Source organism: Rosa rugosa, chromosome 7, assembly GCF_958449725.1.
Source record: "Rosa rugosa chromosome 7, drRosRugo1.1, whole genome shotgun sequence".
Taxonomy (NCBI): domain Eukaryota; kingdom Viridiplantae; phylum Streptophyta; class Magnoliopsida; order Rosales; family Rosaceae; genus Rosa; species Rosa rugosa.
Genome location: NC_084826.1, coordinates 15,210,419 through 15,238,415, shown reverse-complemented (window position 1 = coordinate 15,238,415; position 27,997 = coordinate 15,210,419). Strand labels below are relative to the sequence as shown.

Here is a 27,997-nt window from a genome sequence, read left to right as displayed (position 1 = left end):
CAGGGTTCGGATAACACTGGAAGGTGCTGGAAAAGGCGAAGCTTCGAGTTTTTGCCATGTGGTGCTGTAGAAGATTCCCACGTTGTGTTACATTCTTCTGGTAAGTGTGAGAAGGAATATATTATCTGAACTATTATATATTAGGAATCTCGGGTCCTGATAATAGTTGGATACATATAAATAGGACTAGTTTGGCTTAATTTTCAAATTTCAAACTAATCTACCTCTATTAATATACTTAATGTATTGTTAGATCAATATATATTGTAGACAAACACCTCTATTAAGTACATTATAGCAACAACATAATTTTGTTCCTTCGGAAAAAAGAAAGAAAGGGAAAAACAACAACACAATTCTGAAGACCGCCTAAGATAGACCAACCAATACCTTGTAACACATAGACCAACCCTAACAACATGGTGGTAGATTTAACAATGATACACTGGGCTCATTGTACAGAGCCAGTCTACTCTTATATTTTAATCATATAATTATATCTATGAGTCGACCTACGTTTATGCATGATGTTAATTGTTAAACCGTTAATAGGGAGAAATTTTTCTATGTTTGGTAAAATAAAATTTTAATTATGTTACTGTTGTAGGAGAATTGTAATGTGTTTATTATTGATAATAGGAGCCCTTTATATAGGGAGTTACAAGGTACACTATAGGTAATAGAATCCGAATACAATTGAATACCTAGAACACTTTCCTATTACAACTCTAAACCCTAGTTTGTAGAGGCACACATTATGTCGACATCCTTCAACACTTCCCCTTGTGCCGCTCAAACTTGGTGATGATACTTTGATTGTTGCCTCGTTAAAAACCTTGTCAGGTAACAAAAACCCTGTGGGACAAAAATAACCCTGGTCGAAGGACAAAAAGAGCACAACACGTCCTTCACTCTTCGAGATCTAACATGTAGACATCATACCTCCCCCTGACGTCCATATCTCCTCCTGATTCCTACAATCATGGGAGTTCGGATAACTTCCTTAATCCGATGCTCTTCACATGTTTCTCGAAGGTGGATTTTGGTAACGACTTAGTAAATAAGTCCGCTACATTATCCTCAGATCGGATTTGGTTCACTTCAATATTTAGAAGTGCCTGTTGTTACTGATTGTAAAAGAACTTAGGCGATATATGCTTGGTGTTGTTGCCCTTGATGAAACCTAATTTCATTTGCTCAATACAAGTTGCATTATCTTCATAAATGCATGTAGGTTCATCTGTAGTAGACTTCAAACCACAAGTTCCTCGAATGTGTCTAACTACAGATCTTAGCCATATGTATTTTCGCACGGCTTCATGTAGAGCAATAATCTCTGCATGATTTGAGGAAGTAGCAACAAGGGTCTGCTTTGTAGACCTCCAAGATATTGCAGTGCTTCCCATGGAAAAGACATAACCCGTTTGGGAGCGACCTTTGTGAGGGTCAGAGAGATACCCTACATCAGCAAAACCCATCAATACATCGTTGTCATTTTGATGGAGGGGAGGAGGAGCACGGAAGGTGGCGTTTTGCCTTGTGGAGTCCGATCCCACACTTCTGTTATTTCGTTTCTCTCTGTAGGGATAGAATAAGCCCATATCTATCGTACATTTTAAGTAACAAAAGATTGCCTTTATACCAGTCCAATGGAGTTGCGTTGGCGCGGGCCTATATCTAGCCAACAAGTTCATAACAAATTGAGGTGTCCGGTCTTGTATTGTGCTAAGTACAATAATGCGCCTATTGTACATAAGTAAGCATTTATGCTATTAACACGTCTTCGTCATCATCCCTGGGACGAAACGGATCCCTTTTAGGGCCAAGACTACGGACGACCATGGGAGTGCATTTTTGACTTTATCAAAATGCCAAGCATTTATTGACAAGGTATACAAGTTCTAAATCTAGACAAAACCGTGTTCTCCCAAGGTCCTTCATCTCAAACTCGGATTTCAGGTGTTCAGTGGTTTCCCTTAACTCTTAAGGGTTCCAATTATGTTTATCAACATAAACCGCAACAATTGCAAATCCGGAACTTGTCATGGAAACGCGTGGGCATAGTTCATCATTTCCCTTTCCAATCAAGTAGTCACTTTAGTGAGCGTTTCAACCTCGTTGCAAACGCGCTCCGTGGTCTAGAGCCACTTGACTTGGGTAAATGAAGTTCACAAGAACCTTCATTATATTCCGTATCTAGATCCCCATAAAGATATGTAGTGACCATATTCGTAAGCTGCATGTTCAGTTAATTGGAAACTACCAAACTGACAAGGTAGTGGAGTGCAACGACATCCATTACGAGAGAATATGTCTTCTCGTAGTTGATTCCAGGGCGTTTTGTGAGAAGCCTTGCACCATAAGGCGAGATTATCATCTCTTTTTCTCATCATGCTATCTAACGAAGACCTATTAATGTCAACAGGTTTTATGTTAGGAGGTGTTGGCATCTCAGGACCGAAATCCTTCCTCTTCGTTAGTGAATCCAATTCAACCTGGATCACATCTTTCCATTTAGGCCAATTTTCTCTACGTTGGCATTCTTCAACGTAGTAAGGTTCGATGTCATTGGTCTCAATAATTCCACGTCCTCATGTACACTAGTGTAGTTTGTAGAGATCTGTATATTCTCAGGAATTGGTTCTAACATTGAGGCGTCCCCCAACGATGTCTCTTGGACATAACCACAATCCAAAATATTCTCATGAGACGGATTTTGAGTATCAATGATCAATGGATCAAGTTGTGCCAAACTCGCTCTCTTCTTAGGGCGAGAATCCATTGAACCTATGGGTCTCCTACGCTCTCTAGCGGAACCCATGGCCTATGACGCCATTATGCCACCTTGTGGCGTCACCATCCCACCATCCATGGTGGTGGTGCCATACCCACCTTCTCTGGGTGGCACCATGTTCTCTTATGGGGACATCAATCCTTGCAGGCATGTTTGCAGCAGCTATATGTGATCTCGTCACTTTTAGGGGATCAAGATGAGACATAGTGGGGACAGACCACGACAATTCATGTCGTTCCTGTTAAACATTGACGTTCTAATCTCCCCCTAACGATGGGAAGACTGTCTCATCAAAGTGACAATTCGCAAGTCCAGCAAAATAGAGATCGCCTGTCAAGGGTTCTACGTAGCGGATTTATAGTTGGAGGCCTATGTACAACACAAATATATATAGGCATTCGTTGCAATGACTCATGTTGATGCGCTGTGGCGGCGCAATTGGCACATAAACCGCACACTCAAATATGCATAAGTACGAGATATTAGACTCGAACCCAGTCACTAGATATAACGCAAATAAAAGTTGAGTGACTGCTATGAGTCGTAGACGAATTAGCATAGCTGCATGCGATATTGCATAACCCAAGCGGAAATATTGGTGCGCATAACCAAAGTCCGGGCTACCATCGTAGTCTTTTAATGGTGGCTTTTCCGCCAGACCAATTGGGTGTGTACATGGGAATATGATACTTGATATCAATACCCAATGATATGCAATAGTCATCGAAAATTTTTGATGTAAACTCTCTAGCATTATCAAGTCAAATTGACTGAATGGGATGATCTGGGTAGTGAGCCCATAACCATATGTTATGTGCTAGGAGTGTAGTATAAGCAGCATTACGAGTGGATAATGGCACAACACGTGACCAGCGTGTTTGCGTATCAACCAACACCATAAAACATCTATACGGTCCGCAAGTTGGTTGATCCAATCCACAGAATTCTCTTAGATTCTTTGTAAGAATGAAATTATTTCCTCAATCTCCTTTGCATAGGATGGTCTCAATCCTAAAGAACAGGCTTTACAGAACGAAACATGGGCCTTATAATCAACCAATGAAGGTTTTGGTTAAGCCACAATGTCAAAATGGACTTGAGAAGTAGAGAGAGGAGTTTATGGCGTCAATGCCATGTATTTGCCGCAGAGGGTAGGCGGCGCCGGCCATGTGTGGCCGGTCTTGCACAATCATGGCGCCATGAGGCGCATGTGCAACTCCTCGAACCAATTCTTGGTTCTTACTTTTCGTTCTAAAAATGGATGTCCGTGTGAAGTCTTTTAATACACGGATCATCATATCACGACTTGGGTGTCCCAAACGGTCATGCCAAAGCCTATATGTGTCAGAATCCCATAAGTCGTCTCTCATGACATTGTTGGATTCAATAACTCGAATAGTGGTTGCATACAACCCACTAGAGCGACACGTAAGTTTCTCTAATACTCGTTTATGTCCGTAGTCATTAGAGGTGATGCAAAGGAACTCTTGTCCATTCTCACAATGTGTTTCCACATGAAAACCATTGGCTCTTATATCTTTCAAATAAAGTTCAAATTACGGTATGTCCAAGACATTAAGTAAAAGAATCGACACTTTATTAATAGCCAATGATTACATCAAAGTTTCTTAACCAAAGTCTAATCCAAAAATAAAAGTCAAACTTAGACAGATTGTAGTCACTCAATCCGTTCGGTGACTCCAATCAAATATGACCAGGAAAGTAGGAAGAGATGTCGGTGGAGCAAGGCTCTCTTAAGTACCACTAATCTCAATTATTTTCCTAGACATTATACTTAATTAGGTGAGCCAAGTGAGAAAGAGTTAAAACAAAATGTCATTTATTGATTTAAGTCATAATTGCCAATACATATTTCTTGGAAAAAAAAAAAGACTATTCGAAATAAAAATCTGCGGCATTTTGTCTTCATCGCCAGATTTAAAGTCTTTTTGAACTCGATGTCTTGATCACCATGACGCGGCTACCTTCTTAGGTACATTGCAAATTCGGGTCCATTGATCAGACGTTCCATATCAGAAATAGACACCATAAAGAGGATTCTCCCTTGATTGAGTCGCATTGGCGCAATTTGCATGGTTCCTAGGACCAGTGGCGTTGGAAAGTGATGACCATGGCCAACGTTGGCTCGATGGTTTCCAACCCTTCTTCCCTCAAAATCACGGCTCCTACGGTCGCGTGATTGTCGCCTTGGGCGATTACCTTCTCGAGCATTTTGATCGTATGGATCATGACGTCGATGGCGACTTTCTCTAGCCATGGGACGATGCTCTTGATGGCCATCTTGAGGCCTATCAATATCTCTGTTCATAGCTTCAATAAGCTATTGAAAACTTGTGATCCGTCTTGCATTTATATGAGTCCGAAATAAATCACAGGATCTCATAGCATAGACAGGGAAGGTATTGAGGGTTTTCTCAATCAATTGTTCTTCTGTGATCGTCTTGCCACAGAAGTGCATCATTGCTCTGATGCGGAGGGCTTCCGAATAAAATTGCATGACTGTGTCAAATTCAGAGAAGCGAAGATCTTTCCATTCTGCTTCTGTATTCGGAAGGATGGAGTCACGAACATTGCCATATCGTTCGCGAAGCGCTTGCCAAAGCTTTATAGCGCTATCCTCATTTATGAACTCAAACTGGAGGTCACTATCCATGTGACGTTTCATGAAGGCAAGTGCCCTGGAAATATCTTTCTCAGTTTGAGGGTCTGGAGCTGTTTCTATAGGACAAAGCTCTTGGATTGTATGCAATAAGTCACGGGCAATAAGGTGGAGCTCAACATCCTGAGCCCACGTTAGGTATCTTTTGCCTGCATAATCCAATGGAACAAAATCGAGTATGTTCGAGTTTGACATCCTGAAAATGGGGTGAAACAAGAACGAATTAGTTTCGGAGCTAAACTTCCACGAAAACTAACAATAATAAGATTTCCGAGCTATGCTACCAAGAAATCGATTTCCAAGAATCTCTTTTGGATTAGACCAAACAATTATGTTTTTAATATGGTCACAATTTGATGCTTTATGGACGCTCTTAGTCCAAGCATTATGAACACTCTTAGTTCATACGAACGCTCTTAGTTCGTTAAGCGCGAATCCCCACAATTCCGCTTTGTTAAATACTCAAAACCATTTGGCAACATATATTCTAATATTCTGCAAAAAATAAAAGAATTTAAAATACATGAAAGCAGGAACTTTGATCGTAAAAGCTTACTTGGTAATTTGAAGCTTTGCTTCACGATTCTTTATACACGCGCGTGTTGATGCAGGCGTGTAGCTAAATTAGGATTGCCGGAATCTGGTCGGAAATTGGCAGTTGGTGGGCTGCCCTTCTCCCTTCTTTTTTTTTTCTTTTTTTTTTCTTTCTTTCCTCGGCCCAGGCCTGCTTCCCCCTTTTTTTTTTTCTTTCTTTCCGCGGCCCATGCCTGCTTCCCCCTTTTTTTCTTTTTCTTTTTTTTTCTTCTTCTGGGCCCACTCCTTCTCCCTTCTTCTTCTATGCGTCTTCTTCTTCTGGTCTGCAGCGGTGGGTGGTTTGCAAATGGGTGGTTATCTGCAGCGATCGATTGTTGATCTGTCGAGGAGGCGCAAGACTAGGCTGAGCAAGTGGGAGGCTGCTGCTGCTGCTGTTCGCCGGTGGCGCTGCTGCAAATCGGAGGTGCTGGGATCCGGACGTGCGAAGCGGGGGAACTGGGTTGTGCGTAGGTGAGGCCGGTTTGGCTGGGCAGCGATGGGCTGGGCTGGGCTGGAGGCAGCGATGGGTGGGGCTGTGCTTAGCGTTGCGTCGCGGGATTGCAGGTGCTGCTGCAAGGTGGTGATGCAGGAGCTGGGGGGTGCTGCTGTGCGCGCAGGCGGGTGGTGGCCTGGTCTAGGCTGGAGGCCGGTGGTGTGCTGCAGGCCCGTGTATTGCAGGCGGCAAGGTTGGGAAGGCAGTGGGCTGGGATGCAGGCTGCTGCGCAGGTTGCAGGAGGAGGGAAAAGCCGAGCTAAGGTTTTTTTTCTTTTTTCTTTAGGCTAGGGTTAGATTATCGTGCTGATAACGTGTTGTAGGAGAATTGTAATGTGTTTATTATTGATAATAGGAGCCCTTTATATAGGGAGTTACAAGGTACACAATAGGTAATAGAATCCGAATACAATTGAATACCTAGAACACTTTCCTATTACAACTCTAAACCCTAGTTTGTAGAGTCACACATTTATGTCGACATCCTTCAACAGTTACTAAGAATAGGTTCAATTCTAAGAAGCTCCCACTTACTCAGAAACAGTCTTACTCAACTCATGAAGTATCTACATTTTGGGCTTAGTTTTGATGGACCTTCGGCATAGCTTCATATGTGGAATTGTGGACAGTCCATTAGTTGGTGGTTAGCGTGAGCTCCTAAGGGCAGCTTGGGCAGTGAGATCGCTTGTGCTTGCGCTAGCGCTAGAAGAATTAGGTATGTAGTAAAGTACCCAAGTGTTAGGTTAAATTTCACGTTTAGAATTAGGTGTAAAGTAAGAGGGTTTGGTAAACTTCAATGTAAAGTGTTGTGATGGTGTATGACTGTAGGAACTCATACCTGATCTCTTTCTATCTTACCGGCTTTTAAAAGATGTTGTGACCAAGTTTTTGTAATAAGCAGCTTCTGTTTCAGTTAACAAATGCATCGTCCTAGACTCCTAGTTTAATTATATAATGTCGTTTCTTAGTACATCAATCCCACACTAGCCTTGCGTGTATAAAGCCGTTGTTTCCAATCAGTTTTTAGGGCAAGCATTTTCATTCACCAACAAAAGTAATATCAGTTTAGGATAAGCAGTTTGCTTCCACAACACAATACTTTGATGAGTACAGTCGAAACAACAATCAAACTTTGAAAATACAAATATATATAGTTGATGTTGAATGTATAAATTATAAGAAGAGGTTTGCATTTTCTATACCATGGTAATCAAGTTTATTTTCTTGTAAGCAATAACTTAAATATGTTTTAATTAGGTTCTTTGACAAGTACACCCTATGATACCCTGTCCAAAACAGAACAGACAGAATGAAGAATTTCCAAGGGCGCGGTCCTTTTCGGTACCCCTATATGATGAACCATAAAAGTTAGAAGAAATTCTATCTGTTTCATTTAATCACGGAAGTTGAGAATCATGCCTCTAAAGAACTGCATCAAGAAACACCATCCTTTGTATGATTATGAAAGTTCTTATTTCTTTGACACTGACAGTGATTATGAATTCTGTGACAGTGATGATGAACGCCTTTTTTACCTTGGAATCTGTACTCCTGCTGATCTTAACAATAATAACAAAGAAACAGGAAGTGACTCTGGCCTTTCACTAGAGAAGCTAAGTCTCCAACCACGAAAGAAGCTTCTTGTTCTCAGTCTCAATGGGCTTCTACTCTACCGAGTTTACAGGTTTTCCCAACTACTCGAGATCCTGATGCCAGATTTGCAAGTCAACTGGGTAGGATCATTTGCCTTTGTAAAAATGATTAGTACATCTATGTCAAATACAGATTATGTTTAAACACATACTACTCTCTTTCTTGGTTGTGCAGTTTTCAGAAGACCTTTTGCTGCAGAGTTTGTGGAATTCTGCCTTGAACGATTTGAAGTGGCGGTATGGTCTTGTGCTCAATAGTTACTACAGCTATGATTTTTATGATCTCGCATATACCTCCTATATATGGTTCTTGTTTAATTCTGATCTTGTTCTTATTTTGTTTTTCTGGTGTGGATTAACAGAAGAAAAGTCAAAGGTGTTTTGAATCGTGTAATGGGAAGGAGGCAGAGAAAGAAACTGTTAGTTATATTTGTAAGTTAATTAGAACAGCTTTTTCCTCTGTGAATATAAATAGTTGTAGCAACTTAATTGTAAATTTTTTACTCTATAGGCTCAAGACGATTGCACTTATTCTGGGTCCATGTCCATGGAGGATAAAGAGAAGCCCTTGTTTCTCAAAGAATTGAAGGATTTGTGGAAATATCTTGATGGGAAGTATTCTGAATCTGATACACTGTTGATTGATGATCAACCTTACAAGGCCTTGCTCAATCCTGTAATATATGTCATCAAAACTGTTATATTGTTTTTTTTATTTGGAAAACCTTCAAAACTTTACCCATGAAAGACTTTTAGCCCTTCCCTTACAAGTATAATTAATCATCACTTAGTGCTGGATACCCCTCAAGTAGTGTTCGAATTCCTTGAGTAGTATTTGAGCACTTTTTCAGGTGTCCTAAGCGTCTCCAGAAGAGCTAAACGTCTTTAAAGGATCCAAAAGTCTGCTAGTTTTTCAAAATATCTCTTCGTTATTTGTTGCCTCTGTTACGCTCAATATTATTTCTGAAGCATTGTCTCTGATTCATGTTACTTCAGCCTTACATAGGGATTTTCCTCGAATCCTACAATCCTGACAATGCTGGTGATAATGCATTAGGTATGAGTAAACAGAGTGCATTCAATACTTATATTTCTACTATTTGGTTTTGCTAATAGCTGCTTTTGAACTATGCATCCTAAATCCGAAAGGAGAACTGGGGGTGTACTTGGATGACCTTGCAGCTGCAGATAATGTTCAGGTTTATGTGAAAAAGAACCCATTTGGAGTGCCTGCAATTTCATCTGGCCATCCTGATTGGAACTTATACTCTGATGTCATTCGACGACTTAAGGGAGAAAGCGAGAAAGCAAGTACATCTCAGCAGCTGGATTCTAGTATCAGTTGGATTCAAACTTTCTTGTTGTATTCACTTGGAATTCAATTTCTGCTTTCGTTTTCTTTTCTTTTTTTCCTTTTTTTTTTTTGGTACTAGTTACCCTTGTTGATTATATCAGTCCAGCTATTACAGCCAATGTTGGTAGTTATTTTACATTCTTGATGTGACACAGTTACGTCATTTAATGAAACTCTATGATAGGTTGGAGTAGTTGGACTTTCTACCATATCAACTGCCACATAAAGTGGGATGCAGGTGGTAGTACCCTAAAAGGTGGTTCACCTAGCATTACTTCTTTCTTTAAAGCCTAATGTTGTGCACTTTCTTGTACTTCATGTTTGTATTTATACCCTTAACATTATTAATACCTATAAATAGTGAGCAACTGTGTTGTGCACTAGAATAACGAATACCACAATAACCACTATAGGTGGTCAAGTTGGTAAGAACCTTCACATCCGGGTTCGAATCTCGCCGACGCTAATTCCGGAGTTCATGTTTTTTCGGTTGTTCTATGTGTTCTGTAAGTTAGTTTAATATCCAGAAACCTGAAATATTTTTGGTCTCAAAGTAATGTGAGTAGTGATTTGGGGCCTGCTTAGTCCAGATCTGGGATCTAGTGTGAAAAGCTATTGCAAATCTATACTCAATGTGTGAACTCTATATTCAAGCATATACTGTACAATCCACACGCGATACAACTTATTAGCCAATTTCAATTTGGTTTACTGTAATAGTTATGACCTTAAATGAATGCCTATCATGTACGGATCATTGTCAAGTTTAATACCCTTTTAGCTTGTATAATTTAGTCTGAAGTCAAGAAAGTCCCAATTGTTAACAAGTGAACTTCTACATACTGTCTGCTTTCATATAGTTATGTTGATAGAAAACAATCTGGCATGGAATTTTAAATATTCTATTGCCTAGTTTCTCAGTATCATGGTCTGTGCTACTTCTCTGATGTCTGTTCTACTGGTTTTATGCAGGTTGCATTCAGGACAAAGGTGTTTCACCCAAACATTAATAGCATGGCAGCATTTGCCTTGACATTTTGAAGGAACACTGGAGCCCTACGCTGACCAAAAATATTTGTGGTCTCAAATGGAACTAGCTCAAAGCAAGTCTCAGTACACAAGTTTATATCTGGGGGTGATTTATGTAGTGATTTTACCTTGCATAATGATGTGATGTATATAAAAGGGGGTGAACTTTGAACTTCTAATTATGCTTCTATATAATAGTAAGATTAGAGAGATTGAATAGTGCTTATCCTTACATGTGAGTTTGTTGTTGGATAGACATAGTGCCATTCATTATTTGTTTCAACTCATGGACTTGGATTTCATTTGCTTATCTTTCCTTAGCTGCTTTCTCAGCTGGTCTATATGAAATTGTTAGTAGCTTGCCCACCAAAGCAGATCTTTTTTTACAAACCAAACCTATTTAGCTTCATTTGATGAAATTACTCATTGAAATTAAGATGTTTTATCGTGAGGAGGAGAACACAAGAAAATAAAATGAACCGCAATAAAGTGACTCTCCCTGTTATGCGTATACTTAATTTCTTGTAGTCGCTTCTAACATCAAAACCCATAGCCTTTGCATAAGCATTGTAAAAGGACTCAGCTTCCTCCACAGTCTTAAACTCCTGCCCTTTAAGGTCTTCTGTAGACAACTTATCATACCGAACTCCCTTGTATTGCATTTCGTTACTGTCACTTCCATTAGACATTGAAGGTTCATACGATCCATCCATGCCTGAAATAAAGAAAAAATTACACAAACTAAGATTACAAACTAATATGCAACATATAGTTGTATTTGTAGATGGATTATCTATATCAAATTGAAACCTGTAGGATTCTTTATTAGAACAAAATTACTGTACAGAGAACAATATGTGCGTACATAGTAGACCAATTTAAGGAAGAAATTTGAGATTTATAAAATGGAGTCTTTTGGGTGTTTTGGATTGTGGCGTAGATGATGGTGAAACGAAAGCTAGTTCCAGGTTTATGGACTCATTGAAAGCTATTGTGGAGTCAAATCCCAAACAAGCAGGGTGGTGAGACGATTACACCAAAGGAAGTGGATATGGGTGGTTTTTGGAAGTCGAAAGGATCAACACCTGACATCTATAATACCAGTGATGCATGATGACGCACTTGAAAAAAAAAATTCTCGTTGTTTTTCACTACATCTACCTGATCTGTTGTTCAAGAAAATACCACATAACTAACGACCTTGCATACTGTATTGTTTTTCAAGCACCAAAAACCTATATAACACACTTAGCATGAACCTCTAAATTCCACCTAGATAGAGGCCCCGAATATGATAATAATCATGAATCTGTAAGGCACTGCAATCAAGTTTATATTACGGCCATGTCTCTTAGTTTCATCTGTAAGGCACTGTAATCAAGAAAAGTAACTTATTCCCAAGAAACCTCAACTTCTCTAAAACCAGCGATTAAAGGATTCTACGTACCTGAGTATTGATTGAAATATCTAGTTGTAGTGGTCATAACTATCTACCCAAACAATGAAACCAGGATAATATTGACGGCCTTTGCTTTCAAAACCAGATATTCAAGCTTCAATTTACGAACGCTCTTCCTCCTTCTTCTCCTTTTCTCCTCTTCACTTAATGTTTTCATGTTTTGTTACTGACAAATACCTCATATAGAAATTTAGGAGTTAAGTTACAATCCAATCCATGCTCAACATCGTTTTGCCTAGTTTATTTCGAGCTTATATTAAACAGAATCCACTCAGTTACTTGACCGTGGACCCATTGGAAACCCTAGCTTATGTTCTAAATAGACTTTTAGAGACTAACTCAACATATAGATAAAGTGAAATCAATCTTCATATTGGCTCTTCCCTATGCATATCCAGCTTTTTAAAAGAGTTTGTGCAATGAAGCAAAACTAATCACAATTTAAGTGAATATTCTCTTTTCTTGCCACACCGTTCACCATATCTACACCAATTCATTGACATGAAAGAAACAAACAAAGGTAATTGCATATGACAGAATACCAAAAAAAAAGAATCAAGATTCAAGAACAGCAAGAATCTTACTTCAAAAGTTGTGATGACACCCAAAAAGAAAAGTCCTTTGGAAGTAACCAAGAGTCCAAGATGGTCCAACCTGCAAGAACTCATTGTGAGAATCATAAACAATAAATCATGACCTCGTCAAAGATCTGATGGCATGGTTGAAGAGAGAGAGAGATTTGGGTACCAGGAAACTTACGAGTGTTGGGAAATCTGTCATTCCTCAATGCAATTCTCGCTTTGTACAAGAACAAAACTGGACAGTTTCTTCCTCTTTTCCTCGTCTTCTCCTCTTTTTCAATTTAGGGGTTTTTTTTTTTTTAATTTCATTGTAGATATGTAATTCAGAATTTTGAAAAAGAAAAAAATAAATAAATAGGCTACCTGGTAAGCACGTTACCACTATTGAATATTTCAGACCGTTAGATATATTCAACTTTTAATTAAATCCAACGGTCTAAAATTTTTGAAAAAGTTGATGTATGGCATACGTCAACATATACTAGAATTTTCATTGTGGAAATATCTTGATTGGCAGTATTCTGAATCCGACACACTGTTGATTGATGGTAAGCCTTGCAAGGCCCTACTCAATCCCGTAATGAATTAATTTCTTCCGTTCTTATGTTCTGTCTTCTCAGTTTATTCTGTATGGGACTTTTCATGATGTCAAGTATTATTTATAGTGAGGAACTGTATCTATTTGGTTCATGTAACAGCCTCACACACGGATATTCCTTGACTCCTACACAGCTGACAATGTCCATGACAATGCATTAGGTAATATCGAGAATCGTTGTATTTAAAGTTTTACTTTATATCCAAAAGGAGATCGAATGATCTGTTTGATTTCTGGGAAACGATAAGCATGATCAAAGTTGTATATTTGAATTAGTTGTTTTAGCTAATGGCTGCTTTATGACCGTGTATTAATAGATCCAAAGAGAGAGCTTGGAAAGTTTTTGGATGGACTTGCAGTAGCAAAGGATGTTCAGCTTTATGTGAAAGGACAACCTGTTTGGTCAGCCTGCGATTTCACCGGACCATCCTGATTGGAATTTTTACTACACACTGTTCTCCGAACGCTGGGGAAATGACAAAAGCCTTGAGGTTTGAATTGAATGAGTTCATGTGCTACTTCCTTATGGTCCTTGGCTCCTTGATATATCTTGAATAAAACAGCAGCTGGCTAACTGGCTTGATCATTTATTCATTTTGTTTAATATTAGCATTCCAAAATTATTTCTTACTCATCATCCTTCAAGTTTAGCAAGTTAATGAGCTGTGCTTGTTAGTCTTCAAAATACACATATCGGCACTATTTGTTATTATTATTATTAAAATCTGATATTAATCATCAAATACTACTTGCGTACTTGCTTAATAGTGGTTCAACAAAGAGAAACCAGCCCCTACAGCAGCAAGAGCTTAAGTTACACTAGCAGGACGCCCTATCTGTGTATGGTTGTAGAAACGGTTCAAACTGGCTTGTCTATGAGAAGGGTACGTATCAGCATAGGTGCTTGTTGCTAGTGCCTTGAACACCTTCCAGATTGTTGTTCAAGTTGGGAGGGGGTCGGTGAAGGAGTATTGGTTCAAACTGTTGAGAATATGGATCCAACAGAAAAATTGGAAATTTGTTTACGGTTTTTAAGGATTTGAGAATGAATTGGTTTTAAATGTGAAGTCCAAAATACTTTATCATAGTATCAAAGCAGGTTGTCCCACGTGTATATGTCTCGCGATCACACGGACTCTATGTCATCTAATATAAATTGCCCACGTGTATGACTTAAGAATTTGTCACATGTGCAGGGGACATGTTTTTTTTTTTAAGGGAAAGACGACAGACTATATTAAGTGATAACAGAAGGTTACATGGAGCGAAGCAAAAGCTTCGAAATGAAATAGGAAAACATAACGAGATGCACAGACGCATCTAAAATAAAGAAAGAACAATAAAGGATAATAAGATGCACAGACGCATCTAGAATGAAAGGTAACCGGGATGTGACTTGATGTCGAACGACATCGCTGCACTGCATATGTCACAAGAGCAGTGTAAATGTAATAGTAACCGTAACAGTAACCGTAACCGGTGATATGATCACCTAAGAGAGGTGATTCGCCCACCAGGAGTTCGAAAGTAACCGAGGGTGTCAGAAACTCGAAAATTAGCAAACGAACTCCTAAGAACCAGAACCAATACCAGATCAATATGAGCAGCTGTCTCGGATCCAAGATCCGGATTTGTAAGCGACCAGGATCCCAAATACGGATCCAAATTCGGCCCAAGACCAAAGTCAAGACTGCCAAAGCAACCTTGACAAAAGCCCAAGCCCATTTGAATCTGATTAGGGCACCCAAACTCATGAGCACCCTAACATCAGCTCCCCTCTGGGCACCCGCAAGCCTCCGCACCCAAACACCACGGATCCGAACCGCCGCGTCGTTATACCCGCCTGAATCAATCGGGGCTCCACCAAAGCCTGTTGGAAGAGAGAACTCCGAGGAAGGCTGCTGCGCAACATACCTGAGATGCCCCTCCACGTTGATTCGATCTGCAAATTCTCCCAGGATCGGCCCGAAAGCAGCCCCTCCAACCCTCGTCGAAGAAGACTCAACCATCGTTCCAACCTACCACGTCGGACGGGATCAGCCTCACCTTGTACCGTTTTGGTGAAAACGCCGCCTGATCGATCCGGTCGGGGCATGCCCTGAACATCCAAGCACAAACCAACCCGACCCACATCACCAAATTTGAGAGGCGCTCGCTGAGGCCTAGACAAACCACCGCCGTGAGCCACCATCGGCGATGATAGATGGGCTATCATCCTCAACACCGATCGAACCGGCAAAGTGCACATCGCTTCCACCTCAACACCCGGGAGCGTCATTGAATAGAGCGAGAAGGAGGGGAGACGAGAGTCCCCACTCCAAAGAGCCGACACCACAGAAGGTGAAGGAATAGATCCCCATTGAAGGGAGAAGGTACTGCAAAAACTCGCCCAAGGGCGGCGGCCGCTCAACCCTAGCAGAGTACTGCTAGGTCTCATGGATTGTGCAGGGGACATGTTGGTGATGACTTATCTTAAAGGTTAGAGAGAATATCACAAATGGGCGTTGGTTACTCATTTTTTAAATATATCACTTTGATCCCTCAACTTTAACTATGTTATTCACCTTTAGTCATTCTGTTAATTTTTTCGTTAAAAAAAAAAAACTTTTTTGCCATAATATCAAAGATATTTTTGTCCATCTAATTGTCAAAAATTGAGAAGTTTGAATTGGAATGATTAGGAGAAGTGACTAAAGTGAGACTTTGATAAAATTACCCTCTAAAAAATGCATATTCACAAAAATAGCATCTATTTAACTAAGATTTTAACAAAGAATTTAAGTATTTAACAAAGTGATTCACCGAGTAATAGTTTTTTTTTTTTTTTTTTTTTTATCGGGTTAGTTGTTAGTAACTCACACACCCATGCAGTGGTATCCCAGCGCCAGGACACCTGCACCGACATTGCGGCGAAAGCCTGGCAAAGCCAGACTAATCCACTGCACCGCAGACGCACGAACCCAAAGGGTCCCTCAAATCTACTGGCCACCGAGTAATAGTTGAGTGACCAAAGTGATATATTTAAAAATTAAATGATAAAAAAGTCAAATGAGTCATAATTCAATAACCATTTATGAAATTCTCTAATTAAGTGTTATTGGGGGGGGGGGGGGGGGGGGGGGGGGGGAGGGGGGAGACAGTCCTTCAGAAACATCAAAAGAATTAATAATAACCAAATCGACTCCAATTGATTAAAGCACATGTGAAACTAAAAATTAAGGTAGCAATTGTCACAAATTTCTTACAATCTAATGCTAAAATGTTCTAACATCAATTGTCAATAAGTCTCCACAACATGTGATAAAAAGAATGATTAGGTTGATGCTCTCAATTTGTCTCCTCGGTAATGAAACATTCATCAAGCTGCAAACAAAAGACCTGATATTCTAGTTAAAGATACACAAGCACACACATCTCTGACTGGTCAATCCGTACGGTGTGCTGTAATCACTCTAATTATCACTCTAATTACCCGGAACAGATACATTAATGTCTGGAGATGGCCTATGATCTGACTTCAGCTCCGTTGCATTCCAACCAGCATTAGTAGGCATGAGAATGGAAGCACTGGTGGGTATGAAATTGAAGTTCTGGTTTTGGCTCAAGCCTTTTTCTGCTTCTTCATGGATTTGTGCTGCTAAGGAGACTATTGGGGTAAACCTGGTCTCAATTTCAGGTTGTGCTTGCGAGATAGGTGTTGCTGCGGTGACTGTATCTGGTGCACCTGAGATTGGAGAAGCTACTGTTGTCTCACGATAATGCTTCTTCTTCTGTGGCTTACACCCATTCGGCATAAAGCTTCCAACCACAATCTAACAAATTAATCAAAATACAAGTCTGTCAATAGATATATGAAATGGACTTTACATTTTGGAGAAGACAGAATGATTTTAGTTAAACTGCACATATTTCCTAGTGGTGAATTATAACAGAATTAAGAAAAATTGATGATTCTGACTGGACCTATGTACTTCAAAGTAGCTTCAGTTATGAGCCAATTTCACTTGCTCCAATCAGGTGTCAAGTTAGATTCTGAGTATGCATTCAGCACTCTGCTTTTCTAGATTACCATGATTAGTCATTGGTCAGGTGTCACAGTCAGTCGAGCATTACTATATCAGATTTTAAGGTAAGGGTGGAGGGTTAAGACACGACTTATCAAATATCAGATGGAAATGTGTAAAAAACTCCTTACTTGGATAGGGCTCGCAGCTGTTAGCATACCAGCAATGCCACCACCAATTACACGACCATCTGGTCCAGCCAATGAGACACTCAAGCCGCCAGTCCTGCTTCTTACACCACCAATCTCAGTGACTGTAAACGATCCCGATAAAGACAACAACTCAAAGCGCCCCTGCAATTAAGTGTGATTTCTTAGAGGATGCGAAGCAAAATAATGAATTTCCAAAGTGACATACAAAATGAGCATGACAGTGAAACAACATCATGAAATAGCAGAAGAAACCCGCAATATTGTTGTTTGTTTGTTACACACTGAACAACTATATCAATCATCCGGGGCTCTTTGAAATATAAGAAAGATCTACTTGTATGCAATTCCAAACAAAACAACAGCGACAAGGCCAAACAATGTTGAGAGAATCTGAGACCATGCCTCATAAGTCAGAATACCGCCAGAAGAACCAGGTTGGCGAATGGTAACATTCGACACAGCTCCATTAGCAGAGAGAATGCAAATCCCTCGAGGACCCTTCTCAGAAAATGACAGAATTCTCCCCGCAACATCCTGCAATTTGACAATTTCAGACCAACAGTCATATTCAACAAACCGAAACCACATTCAGTATCTGGCCAAAGATCCTCACTACTATACATTCATTACCTCTCCAGTCCCAACAGTAACCACATGTGGTGTGAAGTCCCCACCTGCTGTTTCTGCAAGCAACCCACCCTCCACATCAGATTAATTGCACATCAAAAGCGTGATTATAGTTCTTCAAATTGGCAAATTTTCAACAGATTACTATCTTTACTCTCTCTAAACAATCATCTTAGAACAAATCTATACTCATTTTGATTCAAACAATCAAATTACACTGTTAGGAACCCTGAATCCCATTAACCCCAGAAAACTTTCAGATCTACATCCTACCATAAGTTAGAATAATTTTCCCATTACCTACACAATCTGTTTAGCAAAAGTCTGTTTGGTTGGTGAGAGAATGGCAGAAAAGAACAAAAAGAAACAGAGAAAAACCAGATGTCCAAAAAAAAAAAAGCTTCTTTCTTTTCCTTGTTTTGGGTAGGTAAACTGAGCTTTATTTATCAAAAAAATGGAGGAAATAACAAGGGAAAATCAACCAAGCACGAACCACATTATCCAAAACCCCAAATAAAGCTTTCCTTTTCCTCCATTTTGTTGCCAAACATACAAAGTGTTCTCCCCCTCAACTTACCTAAAGAAGCAAGAACCTGCCAGTTGCCGGATCCAGCCGGCCTTCCTCTTCCCTTCTTTGCAGAAAACTCGGAGGGACTGGGAGAACCAGGCGAGAGATAAAACCCCGGCGGCGGCGGCACGTGAATCACGTGACCCGAATTGTGGGTCTGGCCCGGCCTCAAGTTTCCGTCGGCGTCATACTTTCTGGGTCTCCCTCTCTTCTTCTTCCCAGACAAGTCAACATTTCCTTGGACTCCAACACCTGTGTTTGCTGCAGCCAGTACTTGTGATGTTGGTGCTGTTGGTTGCGGTGGTGCTGGTGCAGTGGGACCAACTAGTGTGGTCTCTGAGGTCACGTTGACCGCCGTGTTGACCGCCGGGGACGAGAAGGCGGTGTGGTTGAACGAGTTGTTGGGTGGGGGTGAGTCGGTGTCCGAGTTGCCGAGTGAGCCAGAAAAGGTGCTTTCCTTTTCTTCCATGGAAGAAGAAGAAGAAGAAGCTAGGTAGCAGAGGGTGGAAGAAGAAGGTGGAAGTTTGAAAGGGAAGGGTTAATCTGCAAATGGCGCCAGAAGGTCCCTTCTATTTAAGTTGGATGTGGGAGTTTAGACAAAACTTCCCTCCATTAAAGAAGGAGAAAAGCACTGTGAAACTGCTTATTTTCTGATTTTCTTGTCTGGACTCCACCGTCCCGTCATGAAATTACCATCAAACTGTTTTCGACATTCCCATTCTACCCCTCTCATTTTAGGGAGAATAAGTAAATTTTTACCCTTTTATAAAATAATTTTTTTGACTATTCAAGTTTTTTTTATTTACATATGAATATGAAATATTATATGTAGGGAACAGTGAGCGGTTACTTAGTCAATCTTTCAACGAGGCTCATCATGCTTAATCCACCAGCTCATCGACCGTTAGAGAATCAACAGCAGTCATTTTCAATTAGAATGTCAATAACGATGAATTTACAGTTCACTAGAGTAAGAACACCCTAAGTAAGTACAAAGCCCGATCTCAATAACTCATTATGAATTAGCAAGGGGTACTCGTTCCTAGGTCTTTTCCTTGGGTGTCGCTTTTTTTATTTGGATCTAGACTGAATCTGGCATGCAAGAGAAAACGTTGGTTGAGGTCTCCTTGGCAAGCAAAAATTTTGTCCAAAAAAGAAAAAATCATTTTAGATCTTGTTTCAAAATTTTGGGTTGAATTAAGTGCATATTTTACCCATACCAACAAAAAAATTGCAAAAGAATAAGAAAGTAGCACTAGTAGCAATGGCCTACAAAATTAAAAATTTCGCCAACAATATAAAAATAAAACCTTTTACAGAAACAATAAGCAAAAAATAATAATACATAAATAGAAGAGTAATGTCGTGATTGTAGATATAGTTTCTGCCCTTTGCTGTAATTTGCAAAGCCGGGAAAATAACCCTTACAGGTGTTGGGATTAAAAGTCCGGTCAAACTGAGCTGGGCTGTTAAAGCTAAAACTTGCAATAAAATAATACTGGTTCTTTTATTTTATTTTATTCTACCCAAAGAAAAGGTTCAAATCCCAAGCTTACGTTTCCTAACTCTAATTTTTCTGTCTCATTAATTTTATAAATATTATCTCCAAAAGGTTCTGCTACTTGGCGCCTAAAGTTTCGATAAATCCACCACTATCACAAAGGTTAAATGCAAGTTTTTGAATATCTTTGAAATCATCAAAATTTCATCGATTTTTTTTTTTTTTAGACAGAGACAGAAAATTGAAATTTGGAACTTCTTTCGACCATTCATTAAAAAATATATATATTCTAACTACTGGATTTTTTTATTATTTTTATTTTTTATCAATAAAGCAAATTTTGTTGGAGTAGTAGAATGGCCTTGCCTATTCCAAATAACTTCAGTTCCTTATTCTAGCAAGTACAAATTAGAGGTATAGGATCTTCAAGAAGAATAATTCGCTGATACACATCTCTCGCAACTCCTTATATATTTACAATATTGGGAATTAGATGTATCGGCATGCGAACTAGGAAAACATAATTTTTATTGAAGAGAGATTTACACTAGCAAGTAAAATTGCAAGTAAAGTTTGGATTTACATGGTGATTATTGAGTTTTATGTTATTGAAAGCTTAGGATTGGTTTCAGACAATGAGTAAATGATTGTTCTGGTTCTGCTTATGCGGGCGGTTTGACACTTCTACTTTCAAGCTAAAATTTTGTAATTGAGCTTGCAGGTTTTAGTATAATTTTTTTCTTCATTATATGCTTGTTTGGTTTAAAGGAAGGGAATTACTGTTACGTAAAATGATGTTTTCTATTGTTTGGTTTTTCTAAAAGATTGTCTAGTTTGAGGTAATTACCATAATTGTTGGGTAAAAGAAAGTGCTTATATGATCCTTATTGGCTATCCGATGATATACACCACTTGACCAACGATCTCAACACCCCAGTAGACTGGGAGGAAGGATATCTCAAAGTTTTTGAGGAACTTTTTTTACTACAATCTTACAATGCTGACCTGTTTGCAAAGATTATTACTTTATGCTGGCAGGTTTGGAAGACTAGAAATGATATTATTTTCAAAACATCTTCTGTCAATCCTATGTCAATTGGTATGTCAGTTGAAGCAATAATGAAAAGCTTTGCAGATCTTAACACTAGTACTAGTGGAGCAAAAACGTCAAACCTTTCAACCACAATTAAGTGGTCTGCTCCTCCTAGTTCTTTTGTTAAAATCAATTTTGATGGCTCAGTTAGAAGAGATTCAGCTGCTAGTGGTTTCGTTATCAGAGACCATAATGGAAGACCAGTTATTGCTGCAACCAATTGTGTTGGCAATTCTTCTACTCCTGTTGCAGAAGCTACTGCACTCAGGGATAGTCTTATTGCGGCCAAAGACAAAGGTTTTACAAGAGTTGAAGTTGAAGGAGACTCAAAGCTGGTTATTGATGCAGTTACAGGAAGGATGATCCCACCGTGGAGGCTACTCAAATTGATTGAAGACATTAGAACCATTGCAACTTCCTTTTCTCAAATTACCTTTAAGCATATCTATAGGGAAGCAAACTTTGTAGCTGATGCTATTGCAAATTTAGGACATAATGTTGTTTCTCCTATGTCTTGGAGTGATAGGGTCCCAAGTGAGGCTTCTAGAGCCTTAATTTTTGACATTGTAAACTTTGGTTGCCCAAGAGGCTTCCTTCTTTAAATTGTTTTTCTTTTCTTATAAAAAAAAAAAAAACGATCTCACTAATCTCTTGATCAATGAAATTACAAAAACCAATAATTTCATTAATTTTTGTTGACAGATTTACGACCACATTGTAGAATGCAAATCCATTACCGCTTGATCAACTATCCCTAGCAATTATAATGATTACCGACAATTTTATCACCACCTCACTAGTGACTCCATTACAGTCTAAAATAACACTTGTCTCTGATCGAGAGATAAAGACTACTTCATGCACAACTTCAACATCTCGTGCCAACAGGTCAGTCTGTTTTTTCAAGACCCTATCTCCGACTAACAGGGATATCCATGCGTGTGAGAGTAAAGTAATGGCAAAGTTAATGGCCAAAATAAGATTTATTTTGGCTAGAGCGCCTACTTCATTAACCGACTGCTTCCAACCAACAACATAGAACCAACGACCCCATGAGTAAGAGCTATTTTGGCTAGCCACTTAAAAAATACGTTTGCATAAATTTTCTTTATTTTAGCTAGTTTTGAATTTATATTATTTATGTAATAAATAAAAATTAGTTTAAATGTATTTATAAATTACAAAGAACAACTTAAAAGAAATGTATTAAATTAACAAAAATAATAGAGTCTCATCTCGCTCTTTATATTTAGGAGTGAGATAGCTAAAAGTTAAAATAAATAGTCACTTAAGAGTCTGGTGCAGCTGCTAAAATTGAGAAACAAAATAAGTAAGGAGCTAAGATAGAAAGTCCGCTAAAAGCATCTTTAGCAATGTTAGCCATTTTTTAGTTAAATTTTAGCCAAAATAGCTAAAAAGTCATTTTGGTTAGCTACTTTTAAAATATGTCTGTATCAGTTCTCTTTATTTTAGCTAGTTTTAAATTTACATTATTTATTGATAAAAGCAAAATACTATAAATTATAAATTACATAAAATAACTTAAAATTAATGCTTTAAATTAACAAAAGAGAGAATTCCACAAATGGTCACTCAACTATGACTCATTCGACACTTTGGTCACTCAATTTTCAAATATATCACTTTGGTCACTCAACTATTACTCTGTCAATCACTTTAGTCACCCAAGGGGCATTTTATCTCACTTTAATCACTTCTTTCAATCATTCTAATACAGATTTCTCAAATTTTCACAATTGATTGGACGAAAATATCATTAATATTGTGGCAAATATTTTTTTTTTAATGACGAAATGACTAAAGTGAATAACAGAGTTAAAGTTGAATGACCAAAGTGATATATTTAAAAGATGAGTGACCAAAGTGTCGAATAGGTAAAAGTTGAGTGACCATTAATTTGTAATATTCTCCCTTAACAAAAATAATAGAGAGTCTCATTTTGTTCTCTATATTTAGGAGCGAGTAGCCAAAAGTTATAGTGGAGAGTCACTTAGGAGTCTGGTGCAGCTGCTAAAATTAATAAAAAAAAAAACTCAACATGCTCTCTAAAATAGGTAAGGAGCCAAGATAGAGAGTCTGCTAAAGATGCTCTTACTCATAAAGTTTTATTTCTAGCTAATGCTAATTTAATGGTTTTTAGAGGTATCACCATGATTTCAAACCTTTTATGTTTGCTAAGTGGAGATGTAAATATTCAACCCAAAAAAAAATTCTCTTATATTTGCCACATCTCAAGATGAGTTAAAAAAAACGACACTAACGCAACATCTCTGCTAGGGTTGGGTGTCTACCGCCTTTAGCTTAGCTACTCCAGAATCCTCCCTCATCCTCAATGTCGTTCTTTTTTGATACCATTATTGGGGTCGGACTAGCTGTCCAACGGTATCAAGCGATCGGAGTGGGGCTCAATTTGGTCGATGGTCTATGAATTGCATATCTATTTTGGCAAGGTTTGCAGGCTTCACTCGAGCTCGGTCAAACCCGAACCTTAATTGAGCGGTTGAGGCCCAAATGTTGGTGTTTGAAGGGTATAGCGATTGGCATTGGAGCATCGTAGGTCTGTGTGACAGATTGGAAGTTTTGTGATTTGCCGATTCAATCGGTACTGGGGGGGGAATGGCCTACTCATCCTCGACGAGGGCGATATGCTATGGTGGTTCGTCGAGGTCACAGCGACTTAAAAATGGTAGTGCTGGTCTAGTTCCTATTAGCTTGGATCAATCATTGCAGGGTTGTTGTCGATTTGTTAGGAGCCAAGATAGACCTTCTCTGGCGAGGAATGGCGCAACGGTCGTTTGGGTCGAGTAGGCTGTCAGGGTCTGTCTGGGTGCCAAAAGGAATATCCTTTGGCTTTGGGCTTATGCTCTTTTGGTTTGCTCAAAATTGGGCTTTCGCTTGGGCTTTGATTCTTGGTGCGCTGCCAGTGGTGTGCCAGCCTACAGCTATTTGGGTTCACATTTGGGATCCTGGTATCTTATTATGAGCTCGATCTTTCTTTTGATGCACTTTGGAATTGGATTTTTGGTTTTTTGTTTTTCGGCTACTTAGGTAGAAAATTGTTCTCTATTCAGCGTATTATATTGCGTGGAATAGGCAAAGTCGGTCATACTACTGGTTATATTGATGGAATATTACCCTCTATTCGACATATATTTTTGCGTGAAAGCATGGTCTGTCATACCATTGGTAACTCTTTACGTAGCCCTGTTTATGTTCGATGCTTCATTAAATGCGTTGTTGCATCCCTTAGTATTCTTGCTAAGTTTCCTTTTGTTACTCTTACAGTCTTAATATTGTTTTTCTTATTATTCATTTTGTGTAGCTTCTACATCTATCAGTTGTAATTTTCTTTATTATCATGAATAAAATAAAAACATGAGTACAGGTTCCATTTGCATCTCCAAACTCGAGATACACCTAGCTTGATTTTTCCTGATAAACTTCTCATTCTACCCCTTTTCACATCGTACCTTTGCTTCTTTCTACCTGTACCACACCTTCTTTAACGACACTACACAAGTTATTGTCACCCACATATGGTTAAACAACTAGCCATCTCTTAGCTTCTGCATAAGAAGTTTTCAGTCAAAAAGTACTAAATTATTACATCATAATTGATCATTTTGTCCCAAATGTTGGCATCACTGTCAGTGTGAGAGATGGCTAAATCATACAAAAGTTTGACTTTAGAAATTTAAACAAAAATTTGGAAGTAGGCGCTAAATCATTGCACGATTTTCTTTAGCACTATACCTAAACTCTCTTATTATTCCCCCGAACCCTATTTAGTTTGGCTAATAATATTCTATCTTTGCTTGGCAAGTAACAGAACGAATCGTACATGTATATCTAGTGATGTAGAACGGTTGGCGAGAAGAATCGAAGAACAGCTCGATCAATCCAAAGGAAAACCCGGTTTGCTGTAAATTTGGCATTCGGTGTCCGAATCGTGATTGCTATACCTTTCCGGAAAGGGAACGACGCCAGGAACAAAACTTGTAGCTTTTTGGGGCTTTCGGGGTCGTTTAGGGCCTCAAAACTGCAATTTACTATTTTTCAGAATTTTCGGTTTTCTAGTTTGTTTTGTTTTTACCCGTGGGCTTTAGGGTTTCATTGTTAGTCGCCCTAGGGTTTCTTTTTTCACATATAAGCAACCTTAAACGGCTGCAGAACCTATCTTTTATCATATTATCAATCAAATTGAGAGTTTTCTCATTTATCTCTGGTGGACTCCAGAATCCTTGTTTTAGGTTTGTTGCTTGTAAACCTAGGTTACTTCCGACTGCATCATCTAGGCATTATGATGATCCCATAGCCTTTCCCCATCCACCACATCAATTTCTGGTGTAGTTGAGGGAATTTTCGAGTAATAGAACCCGCCCTAGATTTCACCTTGAAATTCGAAATGATCCTGCGGGACCTATCTTAGGAGAAATTCTATCAAAAATTTGGTAGAACTTCTCCTAAAACTGGACTACCCAGAACTTGAAATTACAAACTCAACACTTCTATATCAAAAGTCTAATCTCAATCTTCTGAAGCCTACTTGCTTCTCATAATAACAACCAACTTCTAACTAGAAACTTAATGGATCGCAGCTCTTAGATCTCAATCATCATATTATGATGCAACTCAGTATTGCTACTCAAGATAAATTGTTTTAAACTTAGAATCAGTAACACAATTTTAAATGACTAGCACTTCAACGTAGCTCTCACCAAGCGGCTACTAGCTAGGATTATCTCACCAAGCGACTACTCACCAGGTGGCCACTAGGATCATCTCACGAATGGTACTCACCAGGTGGCCACTAGATCAACTCACCCGTAGTACTCACTAGGCAGCCACTAACAGAAGATATTGCAAATGACCACTACTAACTCACCAAGCGGCTACTAGGATTATCTCACCAAGCGTCACAACCCCCAATTTGGGTAGCAAAGCTATATTAAAATGTTCCTCTCAACATTCCTAACATCTTTTCTAACTAACACGCAGTCAAATTTTGAGTGTAGAGCTCAGAAACTACCTCGAACTTCAACCCTTTGATTTTTCGATCTCCGGTCAAATTGATGTCGATGGCTTAAAAGGTTCGAACTAAGACGGCGTGGGCTTCAAAACCAGGCGGTAGCGCTGCTCAAAGCCGCTGGAGGAGGAAGAAAAGTTCGGGTTGAACCTTGTAGCGCTGCGTTAGGATTTTTGCTTCGGAACTCCATTCTCACTCCAAATCAACTCAATTCACCACCAAGTATATCTAGAGGAGGTAGAGAGCGTTCAAATGGCATCGTTGACAAGCCCTGTGGTGGTAGGTCGGAAAAGAAACGGTTGGGTTTCGATTTCGGGTCTGGTCAAAGACACGTCTCTATATGCATACAGCCTGAGGAAGAGAAAGGGCATGCCCTAAACTGCTAGTGTCACCTCCTATATACACCATAGCGTAATGTCAGTTTTGCCCCTAAAAAGTCTCTGAAAAACTCTGACATAAAATTTCGACTTCCTTAGACCATAACTTATTCAAATGAGCTCCGATTTTAACGTGACACATGTCTACAGACTCAGCTTAACATCACCTACAACTTCCGTCATGAAAGTTTCTTCAAAAAGTGAACAGATTAAAAATTCAACTCTAGAAACTCCCACACTCCCCCCCCCCCCCCCCCCCCAAAAAAAAAGATTTTATGACGGTGGACAGAGAAGAATGTAATCGTTTACCATCCAATTGACTAGTAAATGGGTAAATCTGGTACGGAGTGTAACACTGAGTCAGTCTCGTATGTGGACATGTCGAACAGAAAAGGTTATCTTTTGCATATCTTCCTCTACTAGTGATAATTTGGGATCTGATAGGATTTTATGTCTCGTAACATAATCTGGATCAGAGGCGAAGCAACTCAAGACACCAAAGGTGGGCCTTTCATGAGCCTTGTTGTAGTTTTAACATTCATAGCGGGTGTGATAGTTTGTCTTCCACTCAATTATCAAGGAAAACTGGCTCGAGGGTTTGTTAAGAAAGGCGGCAAGAGCCAATTTACATTCATCAAGCATGCCACTTGGATTGGCTAGGGTCTTTAACCTGAAAGAAAAAAAGTAGTTTTCCTCTCTTGTTCTGAACATTACTAAATGACAATCAAATTTCGAGTCTCGGACTGGTTCTCTAGTTTTTGTGCCCTGATTATGTGACTGAAACTGAAGCAGCTACTTCCAAAGTAATGTAATGACCATATTAATTTGGGCAAAAAATGAGAACAGTACTTGATGTTTCGCTCACTCATAACTTTGGTACCTTAAGTTTTCTAAATATCACTTTGGTACGTAAGGTTTTTTTTCTGACCCAACTTAAGTACCTCCCGTTACTAACGATGTTAAGGCATCTGTCAGCTGGCATATATATTTTGAAGGGTATATTGGTGCTTTCAGTGAAAAGTTACTGATTTTACCAAAAAAAAAAAAAGAACTTATAGTTTTGTCTGTATTCTCATACACCAACTTATAGCTGGCATATATATATATATATATATATATATATATATATATATATATATATAGTCTTTCTATGCTAAGAACCTCTTTAAATTTTAAAATCTAAGGATTTCATTGAATAGACTCACTTTTCGATCGCATATCCACATCTCGACCGTTCAGTTTTTAGGTCCTAATGTATAGATCACTTCTGCAAATTTTCAGTCAAATTGATGATCGTTAAGGTATCGAACTAGATTAAATCAATGAATGAACCGAATCTGTCCAACCTGAATCATT

General features: G+C 39.0%; 3 protein-coding genes and 1 long non-coding RNA gene across 7 annotated transcripts; 1 reads left to right on the top strand and 3 right to left on the bottom strand.

Moving 5' to 3' along the window:
• Positions 1 to 2: 2 nt before the first annotated feature.
• On the top strand, positions 3 to 10,870 carry LOC133723353 (uncharacterized). 4 transcript variants are annotated; one of them, XR_009852951.1, is made up of 8 exons: positions 3 to 100; positions 8,053 to 8,272; positions 8,367 to 8,428; positions 8,554 to 8,623; positions 8,703 to 8,867; positions 9,188 to 9,248; positions 9,341 to 9,801; positions 10,518 to 10,870. XR_009852951.1 is itself a non-coding variant. In XM_062150164.1 (8 exons), exons 1-8 carry the CDS (start codon positions 6,544 to 6,546, stop codon positions 10,553 to 10,555), a joined length of 1,038 nt encoding a protein of 345 aa, XP_062006148.1. In that variant the 5' UTR covers positions 6,322 to 6,543; the 3' UTR covers positions 10,556 to 10,867. The 4 variants fall into 4 exon arrangements, 2 of the variants coding, with proteins under 2 accessions (XP_062006148.1, XP_062006147.1); XM_062150164.1 differs by lacking the exon at positions 3 to 100 and adding an exon at positions 6,322 to 6,803 and having other exon boundaries at positions 9,341 to 9,502; positions 10,518 to 10,867; XR_009852950.1 differs by lacking the exon at positions 3 to 100 and adding an exon at positions 6,323 to 6,803 and having other exon boundaries at positions 10,518 to 10,868.
• On the bottom strand, positions 4,691 to 6,156 carry LOC133723355 (uncharacterized). Its single transcript, XM_062150165.1, has 2 exons — positions 6,031 to 6,156; positions 4,691 to 5,670 (listed from the first exon to the last, which is right to left on the bottom strand). The coding sequence occupies exon 2, from the start codon at positions 5,667 to 5,669 to the stop codon at positions 5,136 to 5,138; it is 534 nt and encodes a 177-aa protein (XP_062006149.1). The 5' UTR covers position 5,670; positions 6,031 to 6,156; the 3' UTR covers positions 4,691 to 5,135.
• Positions 10,871 to 11,009: 139 nt separating the features above from the next.
• LOC133720599 (uncharacterized) lies at positions 11,010 to 12,919 on the bottom strand. The gene is made up of 3 exons (XR_009851939.1): positions 12,793 to 12,919; positions 12,618 to 12,687; positions 11,010 to 11,289 (listed from the first exon to the last, which is right to left on the bottom strand). It is a non-coding gene; the product is annotated as an uncharacterized LOC133720599 (long non-coding RNA).
• Positions 12,920 to 16,399: 3,480 nt separating this feature from the next.
• On the bottom strand, positions 16,400 to 19,286 carry LOC133721839 (AT-hook motif nuclear-localized protein 1-like). The gene is made up of 5 exons (XM_062148580.1): positions 18,633 to 19,286; positions 18,059 to 18,111; positions 17,831 to 17,962; positions 17,408 to 17,569; positions 16,400 to 17,024 (listed from the first exon to the last, which is right to left on the bottom strand). Exons 1-5 carry the CDS (start codon positions 19,090 to 19,092, stop codon positions 16,677 to 16,679), a joined length of 1,155 nt encoding a protein of 384 aa, XP_062004564.1. The 5' UTR covers positions 19,093 to 19,286; the 3' UTR covers positions 16,400 to 16,676.
• Between the last annotated feature and the right edge of the window lie 8,711 nt (positions 19,287 to 27,997).

Excerpts from the sequence above, each read along its gene's own strand:
- LOC133723355 (XM_062150165.1), bottom strand. The coding sequence starts at position 5,669 with ATGTCAAACTCGAACATACTCGATTTTGTTCCATTGGATTATGCAGGC.
- LOC133723353 (XM_062150163.1), top strand. The coding sequence starts at position 6,544 with ATGGGCTGGGCTGGGCTGGAGGCAGCGATGGGTGGGGCTGTGCTTAGC. Across the intron at positions 8,273-8,366 it reads CAGATTTGCAAGTCAACTGG|TTTTCAGAAGACCTTTTGCT; the intron begins GTAGGATCATTT and ends TTGGTTGTGCAG. Across the intron at positions 8,624-8,702 it reads AGAAACTGTTAGTTATATTT|GCTCAAGACGATTGCACTTA; the intron begins GTAAGTTAATTA and ends TTTACTCTATAG.
- LOC133721839 (XM_062148580.1), bottom strand. The coding sequence starts at position 19,092 with ATGGAAGAAAAGGAAAGCACCTTTTCTGGCTCACTCGGCAACTCGGAC. Across the intron at positions 17,963-18,058 it reads TTACTGTTGGGACTGGAGAG|GATGTTGCGGGGAGAATTCT; the intron begins GTAATGAATGTA and ends GTCAAATTGCAG. Across the intron at positions 17,025-17,407 it reads CAGCTGCGAGCCCTATCCAA|ATTGTGGTTGGAAGCTTTAT; the intron begins GTAAGGAGTTTT and ends TTAATTTGTTAG.